Source organism: Siphateles boraxobius, unplaced genomic scaffold, assembly GCF_051911475.1.
Source record: "Siphateles boraxobius isolate OS27281-9 unplaced genomic scaffold, OSU_SipBor_1 25, whole genome shotgun sequence".
Lineage (NCBI taxonomy): Eukaryota > Metazoa > Chordata > Actinopteri > Cypriniformes > Leuciscidae > Siphateles > Siphateles boraxobius.
In genome coordinates, this window is record NW_027508866.1 from 26,863,891 (window position 1) to 26,876,773 (window position 12,883).

Here is a 12,883-nt window from a genome sequence, read left to right on the forward strand (position 1 = left end):
GTCTCAAAAAATTAGCATATTTCATCCGACCAATAAAAGAAGTGTTTTTAATACAAAAAAAAAAGTCAACCTTCAAATAATTATGTTCAGTTATGCACCCAATAGTCAATACTTGGTCGGGAATCCTTTTGCAGAAATGACTGCTTCAATGCGGCGTGGCATGGAGGCAATCAGCCTGTGGCACTGCTGAGGTGTTATGGAGGCCCAGGATGCTTCGATAGCGGCCTTAAGCTCATCCAGAGTGTTGGGTCTTGCGTCTCTCAACTTTCTCTTCACAATATCCCACAGATTCTCTATGGGGCTCAGGTCAGGAGAGTTGGCAGGCCAATTGAGCACAGTAATGCCATGGTCAGTAAACCATTTACCAGTGGTTTTGGCACTGTGAGCAGGTGCCAGGTCGTGCTGAAAAATGAAATCTTCATCTCCATAAAGCTTTTCAGCAGATGGAAGCATGAAGTGCTCCAAAATCTCCTGATAGCTAGCTGCATTGACCCTGCCCTTGATAAAACACAGTGGACCAACACCAGCAGTTGACATGGCACCCCAGACCATCACTGACTGTGGGTACTTGACACTGGACTTCAGGCATTTTGGCATTTCCTTCTCCCCAGTCTTCCTCCAGACTCTGGCACCTTGATTTCCGAATGACATGCAAAACTGAGCAACAGTCCAGTACTGCTTCTCTGTAGCCCAGGTCAGGCGCTTCTGCCGCTGTGTCTGGTTCAAAAGTGGCTTGACCTGGGGAATGCGGCACCTGTAGCCCATTTCCTGCACACACCTGTGCACGGTGGCTCTGGATGTTTCTACTCCAGACTCAGTCCACTGCTTCCGCAGGTCCCCCAAGGTCTGGAATCGGTCCTTCTCCACAATCTTCCTCAGGGTCCGGTCACCTCTTCTCGTTGTGCAGCGTTTTTTTGCCACACTTTTTCCTTCCCACAGACTTCCCACTGAGGTGCCTTGATACAGCACTCTGTGAACAGCCTATTTGTTCAGAAATTTCTTTCTGTGTCTTACCCTCTTGCTTGAGGGTGTCAATGATGGCCTTCTGGACAGCAGTCAGGTCGGCAGTCTTACCCATGATTGGGGTTTTGAGTAATGAAACAGGCTGGGAGTTTTTAAAAGCCTCAAGAATCTTTTGTAGGTGTTTAGAGTTAATTAGTTGATTCAGATGATTAGGTTAATAGCTTGTTTAGAGACCCTTTTCATGATATGCTAATTTTTTGAGACAGGAATTTTGGGTTTTCATGAGCTGAATGCCAAAATCATCAGTATTAAAACAATAAAAGACCTGAAATATTTCAGTTGGTGTGCAATGAATCTAAAATATATGAAAGTTTAATTTTTATCATTACATTATGGAAAATAATGAACTTTATCACAATATGCTAATTTTTTGAGAAGGACCTGTACATAATAATCCATGCAATTATTAGTGAATAAGACCTGTTCTAATATTATTCGCCATGTTTGATCTGGACTTTTCAGCTGAACAGTTTTTCTCATGTAACGCTGGTAAGAAATAATGATCTTGATGAAGGTCCAGTGTCTGTTCACAGAAGTTTGTGTCTGGGCTGGCCAATAAACACCTACTCCGCTCATTTCAGACTGGCCTCCTGAATAAAACCTCACGACTCTATACATAGGCGGAGGGTGAACCAACTCTAGGTAAAGGCTAGATGCAATTCCTCCTTAAAAAACATTTGAATAGAATGTTATGAAATAGTTACGTGTTACCTATCAACAACCTACACATCCCAGCATAAACACTCTTGTTATTAAAGTGGTTATGTTCACAAACCACTATATTTTGAACAGGTAAGCATATGCATGATTTGGCATGGCAGCCAGTTCGAATAATAAATGGCCTAACCATTGCCTTACCTAATGCAGCAAAACGTACGTTTTCTTCAAATTCTGAATGGATTATCGCTTAGAAAGAGTGCATTGAAGCGCTCCCTTTATAATCACTAAGCTGTCACTCATCTTAATGCATTGTAATCTCACAAAGTTCTGCTAATTGATTAAGCTGACTGTGCAATGAATATCTTATTTAGCCTACATAATGTCTACACTTTTTTGTTACAAGTTAAATTATAACAAGAGGATTTGAGTGTGCAGAGCTCAGCGCTGGACAAAAACTCAGGCATTTGGAGTGTTGAGGGGATTCAAACTTTAACACATCTGATTGGCCATTGCGTTCAAGAAATCATCAGATATGTTTGTGATTGACTACATTGCTCAATGCTGCAAAAATACTTTGTAAATAGAAAAACCTGTGTGTTGACCTGTTGTAACACATTTCAATATGAGGGTTCGATATGTTACTCGTCCCAGATTAAATTATTAAAGTGTTTGATTGTTTAAATATGAGTAAAATTGAGAGACAGGAGCGACTAACCAATGCTCTCGTCTTGGTCAGCTGGGACCTGGGCTAAAAACATAGTAGCATAGTTGAAAGTTTTTTTTTTTTTTTGGGTGTCCCAGAATTCACAGGCACACCTTTTGAGATCCTGGAGGGCATGGGTGCTCCCTGGGAAAAAGAGACAGGCACTGGTGCATTTTGCAAAATATGCCTCAGATGCTCAGCAAGCCTCCCTCTCGCTCTTATTATTTTCCGGTCAGGCAAAGCTGCTGACTCGGCCGGCACTAGCGTGGCCTTTGGAGATCTGGCAGGTGCTCCCTTAAGAGAATAGGCTCGCTCCTGCAGCTCCCGTCTCAGTGGCTCAGGGATCTTTAGTTTTTGCCTATCTGGGACCTTGTCTAGGATGAGTTCTCCGTGTGGGGAACATGTGAACACCTTTGAGGCAGGCATAGGTGCTCTCTGTGGAGACTTGGTGGGCATAGGTGTTTCTTGCGGGGACAAAGAGGGCACAGGTGCTCCCTGAGCAAAAGAGGCCTTAAGCAGATGCTTAATCAGATGTTCAGGGATCCTGAGTTTTCTTCTTTGTTGGGACCCAGCAGGCACAGCTGCCTCTGCTCTGCTTTCTGCCTCTGCTTTTTTTCGCTGATACCTGGTCTTCATTGATGCATCTAGGAAGCCTGAGTGCATGACCTTCTCAGAAGCATCACTGAAGACCAGGGATGAGGTGAGATTCTTCATCTCAGAACTAACAGGCGCTGGTGCTCCTTGTGTGGACCCATCAGGCATGCATGCTCCCTGTGTCGTCTTCTGCCTCCACTGCTTCGTGGGCTTCAGTGTTGCGTCTGAGAAGCCTGAGTGCAGGGCCTTGGATGCATCATTGAAGATCGGAGATGAAGGGAGGTCTCTCTCCTTAAGTTTCCCAGACCCAGCAACCACAGGTGCTCTCTTCTTCTGCCTCCACTGCTTTGTGGGCTTCAGTGTTGCACCTGAGAATCCAGCGTGCAGGGCCTTTGATGCATCACTGAAGATGCATACATTAAAGATCGGAGATGAAGGGAGATCTCTCTCCATAAGTATCACAGACCCCGCAGCCACAAGTGCTCTCTTCTTCTGCCTCCACTGCTTTGTGGTCCTCAGTGTTGCATCTGAGACGCCTGAGTGTGGAGACTGAGCATTCTCAGACGCAACACTAAAGACCAGGGTTGTGGGGCATGACGTTTCTCCTTCCTCCACTGTTCCCCACCACTGCCATGAGGTAGGGTCCCCATATGCAGGCTCCTCAGAAATGAGGCAGGAAACCTCCATTATTGCTCACCACCGCCCCACAGCAAGGGCCTTGATGAGCTCATCTGATAGTTCAGGAGATTAGGACTGCTCCGTGCTCTCATGAAAATAAGTGGACATGGTTGACATGGCCATAATGATGTTAGATTTGATGGTGAATAATGATCGTAAGAAGTGAACAATACTACCTTTGTGCAATCTATATCTGTAAAACACTGTTTACAGAAGAGGCAAGAGAGGAAGTGAGCCTCATCACAAGACAGCCTCCACTCAAAACTCTTAAACTGACCAATAAGAATGGGTATTAAAGGTGCAATAGGTGATTCTCCTTGGATCTATATAAATTTTTTTTGTTATGCTGGTTGAAAATCTCATCATATTTTTATAGCAATTACTATGTTAAGCGGTCTAAATATATTTTTAGAAATATGTATCATCAGTGGAAGGCATAAGACCATAAAATGTGGTGTGTTCCCTGTCAGTCAATGTTCACGCTGACATCATTCGTCATTAGTGCGTTTCACGTACGCTTTGCAGACAGAGCTAGAATGACGGGCAAACCGCAACAACCTTCTTCTGAACCGACAACAAGTGGCAAGTATATACACATGCTTTCAGTGCTAGCAGGCTGAAGTTAGCATTTCCCAGATCACCTATTGCACCTTTAATAAATGTTTAATACATGCTTCTGTCCAAAATGTGGCCTTTAAAGACATAAGAAAGGCTAAATGAAAAGCTCCTTTTGCATTTGTAACCATTAAGGCTAATCAGATTTCAGTGTCACGTCAATGTGTCATCAGATCTGCTATTTGATGGTCAATGATATATATAATAAATCGCAAAGCAGGAGAGATTGAATGGCAGGTCCATATTAAAATTTCTCATAATGGTGGATAGTTTATTGACGCGATAACGTCAATTTATGAATAAATGTTTAAAATGTTGATAGTCTGTATTTGGCACTATGAAATTTTTGGCGTTGTTTTAATATCCTGAAAAGTGTTATGTTGATGTAAAGATAAAATGAGTCATTAAATATAAATAATATAGATGAACATAATCAATGTATGGGTGCATAATTATTTTAAAGTCCCTGTAAAGTCAAAATTAAGTATGTGTTCTGAGTTTGTCACACACACACCACAGAAAAATGTGTTATTAGCCACCCAGCCAAATTTGAATGATAAAAAAAAGCCGGCAAGTAGGCCTACATAAAATAAGCTATCAACATCTTGAAAAAATTAGCAGTAGTCTCTGCTCTCAAACGCTGGGGGCGTGTCCGCTGTCTGCGCTGAAACCACGCCCACTGCCGGAAAGCTGCCGTCGCCACACTCAACTGTCACTGCTACAGACAGAATGGATGCTCGCATGGTGGGCTGTTAAAACTGTTTATATCAATAATCAATCACACGGTGTTATAATTAACTATTAATATACCAATTGTCTAAAATAGATCGATTCTCAGGATAACTCTTAATGGTATTAATTTGTTATCGAATAATCCGTTTGTCCAGCAAACTGATAGGATGATCTTTTATCAAATCACAAGAGGAGCTATCCTTCCTATAGACTTTCCAGACTTTTCCGTAAATTATGTCAGAAAGCAAGCTAATCTCAGACATGTTGGGACCAGGCCGGTAATTTTGTTTGCCAAGGGTCCTGATTTACATCCACGTGTTCAGAGTGTAAAAGCTTTGGATTTCAGAAGGAGTATGCATTATTTGTGTTCATATTAACGACCCATGATTTCCACAATTCAGTACTTCAGTCTTTGTAATATGTTTTAGCAATACATTTCTGACAGTTATAATGTTCTTTAGAATTTTTTTTAGAATTGCCTTTACAGGGACTTTAAGTTTTGGATTAAATGCTTGAAATTGTAACTGAATTTCTTTCGCAACAAATACCTATCTGACTGAATAGTTTGTTTATAAAATGGAGAAATAAAATGTATCCCTTTCAGATACAGAGCGTTTTGCTGGCCAAAAGTAGGCGGAGCTATCATTTTGATTTCCGCGCTTGTTTGAATGCCCCGTTTTTATTGGCCGCACAGGTAATCGTCACAGAGCGCAGCCGCAAAACTTGAACTATTTTTTACTTATGTGCAGATATCGATAGAATGCTATTTGATTTCCTGTGGAAGCATAAGAGGCATTACGTTGAAAAGTCTGTGGTTATTCATAATTATGAATGTGGTGGTCTAAACTTTCTAGATTTTATTTCTTTAAAGGGGTGGTAAAGTATGATTTCACTTTTCTAACTTTACAGTGCAACACGCAGTGCATGTTGAGAAGAGGAAAAGTTGTTGTATAAGAGTGTATTTGTGAGTCAGCTCAAACTTTAGCATCCTTCTTTTCACATGCAATAGAAAGTCACTCTGTGTGCATCTCACAACAGTTCCTATGCGAGCGATTTATAGATTAACATGACAGAATATCCTAATTGAAGATAGTTAACACCACATCAGCAACATCAATTCATCAACTAACTGAATATTCAGAGACGTCCTGTGGCATTTTATATGTTGTCACTTCTTCTTGAGTCTCTCCATCTTTGTCTGACTCCGTTTTAACATTAAAGGCAGAACAGTTTCCGTCATATTAGTGTGTCTGCGTGAGGTAATCGCTCTGCTAACACACAAGAGCTCTTGAAACCCCGTCCTCTGCAGCAGCTCATTTGCATTTAAAGGGCCAGGCGCAAAACGGTGCGTTTTTGCAAACCCTCAAAATGTGAAAACTTTAACATGCTATATAAAAATATCTGTGGGGTATTTTGTGCTAAAACTTCACACACACTCTGGGGACATCAGAGATTTATTTAACATCTTGTGAAAATGCCATTTTACCACCCCTTTAAATAATACTTTCAAGATAAATTGGTTAAAACAGTACTTAACAAACCCTGATTCTTTTTGGAATACTCTTCCTAGTATTTTTTTCTCTAAGGTGGGGGGTCTCCCTTTCCTATTATTATGTAACTACAACATCACCAAATTGCCCCTTAAATCGACAAGCGCAAGCGCCTTTGGCCTGGCACCTAATTTATAAACACAATTTTAGTCCTCACCAGTACTTTATTTGGAATAATTGAGATATTATTTATAAAAATAAGTCGTCGTTTTTCCCAAACTGGGTTAAAAATAATTTTATTTTGGCTTCTTAATTAATCAGTTCTAATGGATAGGCCTATTCAGAGTTTTTGAACAAGTACAATATATCCGTCACTCCTTGAGAGTTTGCTATTGTAATGAATGTCATCCCTTATGGAGCAATAACTCTTCCGAGAGACTCAGCTAGATCCCAGATTTCTTTGTCAGTTGCTCATCCTTTTGATACAATGATTGGAAATATTTTTTTTTATCTAACTCTTCTAGTCGGAACAGAAGAATTAGACAGCTATTTCAAAATTAGATTGTTTCTCTCCCATACATTGTGTCGTACTGGAATGGCCAGTTTGTCAATATTCCATGGAAGTATGGACTTTGTCTTCTAAATATTTAATAACCAATAAGGTCAAGGATGTGTCTTACAAATGACTTCATCTTTTTTATCCTGTGAAGCTTTACTTGAAAAAGATGTTTCCTGTTATTGACACTTTATGTTCCTTTTGTGGTGCTGAACACGAATCTATTTCCCATCTCTTCTGGGAATGCACATATACAAGTCTGGAAGGATTTTTGTATCTTTGTTCACACATTTTCATCACAGAGTTATCCACCTCATCATTGTTTTATTTAAATTTTATATACAGAATTGTCTTCAAAACATTTGGAAAGGTAAGAACTATAGTTTAATGGAAGTAATTTAGCATTTTTAGCATTAAGCCTATATTAAATTGTAAGCTTAAAATGTAATTTCTGCTATGTTATTGACAGTATGTATTTAAAACACAAAGAAATTAGTTTTTACAGTCCAGAAAACAATACATATCTGTTAAAGATATTTTTAAACAAATCCAAGAGCTTCAGGAGTCAAGATCTGAGCAAAAAACAGGGGAATGTCTTCTGCAAGACCACATGTTCTGGGCAGAACTCTGCAGAAGAAGACATGAGTGATTTTCAAAAGAAAGATGAAAAAGAACGTATTAAAGGGAGGGACCTCAAATGAGGTGAAGACAGCGATAAAAGAGGAAGATGGAGAGGAAGATGTACCAGAGATTGAAGGGGCAAAGGAGGAAGAAGTTATAGAAAATATGACTACATTTCAAAAGGAAGATGAAAAAGAACATACGAGGGAGAAGGACTTAATACAAGAGGATGAAGATTTAACAGTGGACACTGCACAGGAAAGGAAAAATGGTCAGCTGGAGGAAGATGTAAGTGATGAGATTATATTATTTACATTTAAAAATATACACATTTACTACTAGAAAACGAACACTGTGTCACGGTTCATGAATTCACTGACTCGTTCTGACGCTGTGTGTGGGCCGAGCAGCTGAACAGTCACTGATTATCATCAGCGCCAGCTGTTACTGATCAGCGGCTTCTATTTAAGCTCATGGTCTTTCGTCTTGTGTTTGTCAGATCATTGTTGGATGTTCCCTTGCATGGTATCTGATTCCCGTCGTGTCTCCGCGATCCTGCCTGTTCGTCGTGTGTGGAGTTTCCCACTTTTTCTTCTTAAGTGTAGGAGACTCAGAAGCGAAGACCAGGAGACGTTGGGATTGTATCTTTTAAGCAGGATTGTTTATTTGCTGTAGTCTGCTGCATCCAAAATCTTACCCAAGTCTAATCTAAGGGAACTTTACATTGCAGTTTGTATACATTTCAAGGGGGTGGGATTAATTTCATAGAGGAGGGGACTCTTGAACAAAACATGTAAAGGAAAGTACATGATTCAGCTGGTTACCTGATTTCATCAGGTAACAGTGTAACTCAGAGCCTTGAGATGCTAATCCAATCAGCCTGATTAGATCAACAAAAGGCCCAGCTGACCTTTGAGATGTGACAAGAGGTTAATGTCCAAAACCTTGATTGCCTCAAAAATGGAAAACAGTGTGTGCACTTTCTCAGTTAAAATACTGTTGAACCTAAATTAAAACATTTAAATAAATTTGTAATCCTACACGCTGGATGTATTCTGTCTACCCTTGTGAGTTCCTGTCTGCACGATCACTCTTCACATTCCTGGACTTCAATGCACTCACCACCGGCTTCGAGGATCGGGTTGCCCACCTGCTTGCCTGCGTCATCGTGGAGACCACTCGTTTGTCTTGCCTGACATCTCTGAGACCGTTCCCGTGTTCATCCATCTACAATACAGTTCTCCGAGACCGTTCTTGTGTTCATCCATCTGCTATACTGTTTATTGACTCAATAAACCAACTTTTACTTGATATTGTCTCTTCTGTTCTCTTTGACATAACAGAACGATCTGACCACCATGGAGACAGCAAGAACACCAGAACTTTCAGAGTTTCTTGCTCACAACATGTCTCGTATGAATCAACAGGAAGAGAATCTCGCCATGACCGGTCGCGCGGTTCAAGCATTGGTGGCGCAGGTATCCGAGCTCACCCAGCAGATTCAACACCTTTCAACACCCACTGCGCCAACCCCATCGCCGGTTCACCCCACTCCTCCCGCAGCCAGGCGTCAACATGAGACACGGTTACCAACCCCTGGTTGCTATTCGTGTGAGCCCAATTACTGTAGAGCCTTCCGGACTAAATGCTCAATGTTTTTTGCTCTACAGCCTCAGACTTTCTGCACCGAGGATTCGAAGGTAGCTTTGGTTCTCACGTTATTGTCTGGGCGTGCAGCTCTGTGGGGGACGGCAGTGTGGGAGAACCAACGACCATGCTGTTCCTCGTTCCAGGCACTCTCACAGGAATGAGGAGGGTGTTTCATCCGGCGGTCGCAGGTAAAGAGGCGGCACGACAACTTGCGGACCTTCATGAGGGAGACCGATCCGTTGTCGATTACTCTATTGAGTTCCGCACCCTCGCCGCAGAGTGCCGCTGGAACGAGAAGGCGTAGTGGGACATGTTCCTGCATGGGGTGGCTGACCATATCCATAGGGAGATCTATACCCTTGACCTGCCGACGGATCTTGATGGACTCATTGAGCTGGCCCTGCGAGTGGATGCTCGCCTGCATCACCTGGAGCAACGCACTCGTGCAGTCTTGGTTCCTAGGACTTTCGGACCTCCCCAGGGCAGCGGTGGTGATAAGGTCAGCCCTGTTGACGATCATGAGCCCATGCAGGTGGGTCGAGTTCGGCTCTCCCGGGAGGAGAGGGAGAGGAGGAGGTCCCGTGGATTATGCCTCTACTGCGCTGGAGCGGGCCACTTTCTCAACCAGGGTCCTGTAAAAGACAGGGCTCGGCAGTAGAGAAGAGGATACTGTCGGACGGGATCTCCACATCCATTGCCTCTTCCACTCTCCTCCTGGTGAGATAGCAGTGGGCAACCCGGTCTCATCATTGTCAGGCACTTTTGGACTCTGGAGCTGAAGGGAATTTTATGGACTGGACATTGGCACGTAAGCTTCAAATACCCATCACACAACTCACTAACAATATTTCTGTCAATGCACTGAATGGTCAAGAACTTCCAGCCATATCATTCACCACCACTCAGTTGACACTTGTTACATCAGGCAATCATTCCGAGGAACTATCTTTTCTACTTCTGGACTCCCCTCATATCCCCATTGTCCTCGGTCATCCCTGGGTAGTTCAGCACAACCCCAGGATTGACTGGGGACATTGCTCTGGTTCTACCTGGAGCACTCAATGTTATGCGTCTTGTTTGGAGTCTGCTTGTTCGTCTGTGTCCAGTTCTGTTTTGCAGGAGTCGTCGGTGAATTTGTCAAACGTGCCCGCTAAGTACCTCGACCTGAAGGAAGTGTTCAGTAAGTCCCGGGCTGCTATTCTTCCTCCGCATCGTCCCTATGACTGTGCAATAGATCTTCTGCCAGGTACGTCTCTCAGCCTAAGGGCAAGTTATACTCTCTTTCGGTTCCTGAGAGGGAGGCCATGGAGAAATACATCTCTGATTCTCTGGCATCCGAGTTCATCTGTCCTTCCTCTTCTCCAGCGGGGGCGGGGTTCTTTTTTGTGAGGTAGAAGGATGGTTCTCTTTGACCGTGTATTGATTACCGAGGGCTGAATAACATCACGGTAAAGAATACTTACCCTTTGCCGTTGATGTCTTCAGCTTTTGAGCGGTTGCAGGGAGCCTCGGTCTTCACAAAATTGGATTTACAAAATGCTTATCATTTGGTCCGCATTAGGATTAGGATGAATGGAAAACCGCGTTTAACACCCCCAGGGGTCATTTTGAATATTTGGTCATGCCGTTTGGGCTGTCCAACTACCCAGCGGTTTTCCGGGCACTCGTCAATGACGTGCTTTGAGACATGGTCGAGAAATGGTTTGAGACACATTCATATATGCCTACCTGGATGACATATTGATTTTTTCTTCGTCTCTCCAGGAACACGTTCAGCCTGCAGACGAGTGCTTCAGAGGTTGCTAGAGAATGGGCTTTTTGTTAAGGCGAAGAAATGCACTTTTCATGCACAGTCTGTTCCTTTCTTAGGTTACATTATCTTGTCTGAGGGAGTCAGTATGGACCCTGACAAGGTTAAGGCTGTGATGGATTGGCCAAGCCCATATTCCCGTAAGGCCCTATAGAGGTTTCTGGGGTTTGCCAATTTCTATCGGCGTTTTAATCGCAACTTCAGCCAACTAGCCGCTCCTCTGACTGCCTTGACCTCCCCCAGAACGACGTTCACGTGGTCCGATACAGCTGAGGCTGTATTCGCTAACCTCAAGAGCTGTTTCAGTTCAGCTCCCATCCTCATCGCCCCTGATCCATCACGTCAGTTCGTGGTGGAGATCGACGTGTCAGAGGTGGGGGTAGGTGCAGTTCTATCTCAACACTCTTCCACAGACGACAAGATGCACCTTTGCACGTTTTTGTCCCATCGTTTATCGCCTGCCGAACGTAACTATGACATTGGTAACAGAGAGATGATGTTGTGCACATTCATCATCTGATGTGTTCACACAGATGATGAAACACAAATTAAATGATTTTAAATGATATATTGTATGACTCTCTATAATTACTGTTTATTCTCTTGTAGGTCAAAAACAGATATCCCAAGGTGGAAGACAGTGACAGTTGGAGTGATACTGACAATGAAGTCAGTCTTGACAAAGAAGATGGATTCTTCTTACAGAGAGTGTTCCTGCACCACCACCTTTTCTTTTTATTACTCAAACTGCCTGGAAAAAACAAAGAAAAAAGGATCACTTCAAGGGATTGCAGTGGACTAACATTATCTCTTCAGGCATTCGCACTATCCTTCCACATTGCAGTTTTGCTTTTACAGGCCACAGGGTTAAAATACAAGGATCAACCAGGAACACGCCTGCTTTTAAATGCTCTGGCTATTGCCTGTTCACTGACTGCCCAGTAGAAGTTGATGTTGTTGTGCACAGTGAGAACACGCTTAAAGCACAGGTGTCGTTCAGAGGTGACATGGTAGTTCACAGTAAAACAGAGCTGCAAATGCGACCGGTAAGAACTTATGACCAAAAGGAAATAAATCAACAATTGCATACAACCCTATCTTAGGGTACTCCATCTTAAGAAAATAGAAAACCTTAAAGAATCTATGGTAGAGTCTGGCTGTTGAGATGAGGCACCATCACCAGATGTTCTGAAAACCATTTCCTGGAGACAAAGAAAGAAGGACAGGAAACATAAAAATGAAACATTAAGTCTCCAGATTATGTTAGAAGAAAAAAGATATGAGCGAGACGAGGTTATCCACAAAGTGATCCTTCGTCCTAAGGGTGTGATGCTTTGGTCGAAGAAAAACATTGACATATCCCACCAAAGATGTAAAGAAGACATAGTATATCTTGATTTAACAGGAAGCATTGTGAAGAAAAGTAAACACAGCACAGGTCCTTTTTATGTTTACGAGCTGGTGGTCCGAAACCTAAATAAGGATTCCTATCCTTTTCCAGCAGCTACGTATGTGACCTGTGACCACACCACCTCATCTATAATGTATTTTCTTAGTGCTTTCCAGACAGATCATGCATGTTTTTGGACTTTTGAACACAGCAAGTTCCATTGTTGAGTTTGATGAAATACTCCTTAGTTGCACTGTCATCTTCTCAAGCCCATGCAGCTCTGAAAAGGTTGAGAAGCACTTCAACAACATCCAGACTTTGTTGACCACCATTGGGGAATCAGCTTTTGATGACAGCAGCA

At 42.6% G+C, this 12,883-nt stretch overlaps 1 protein-coding gene across 2 annotated transcripts; it reads left to right on the plus strand.

The window, feature by feature from the left end:
* Positions 1-7,315: 7,315 nt before the first annotated feature.
* LOC143749574 (uncharacterized) lies at positions 7,316-12,402 on the plus strand. Of its 2 annotated transcripts, none has more exons than XR_013207035.1 (2): positions 7,316-7,960; positions 8,172-8,257. XR_013207035.1 is itself a non-coding variant. In XM_077242021.1 (2 exons), exons 1-2 carry the CDS (start codon positions 7,715-7,717, stop codon positions 12,075-12,077), a joined length of 582 nt encoding a protein of 193 aa, XP_077098136.1. In that variant the 5' UTR covers positions 7,316-7,714; the 3' UTR covers positions 12,078-12,402. The 2 variants fall into 2 exon arrangements, 1 of the variants encoding a protein (XP_077098136.1); XM_077242021.1 differs by lacking the exon at positions 8,172-8,257 and adding an exon at positions 11,742-12,402.
* The last annotated feature ends 481 nt before the right edge of the window (positions 12,403-12,883 follow it).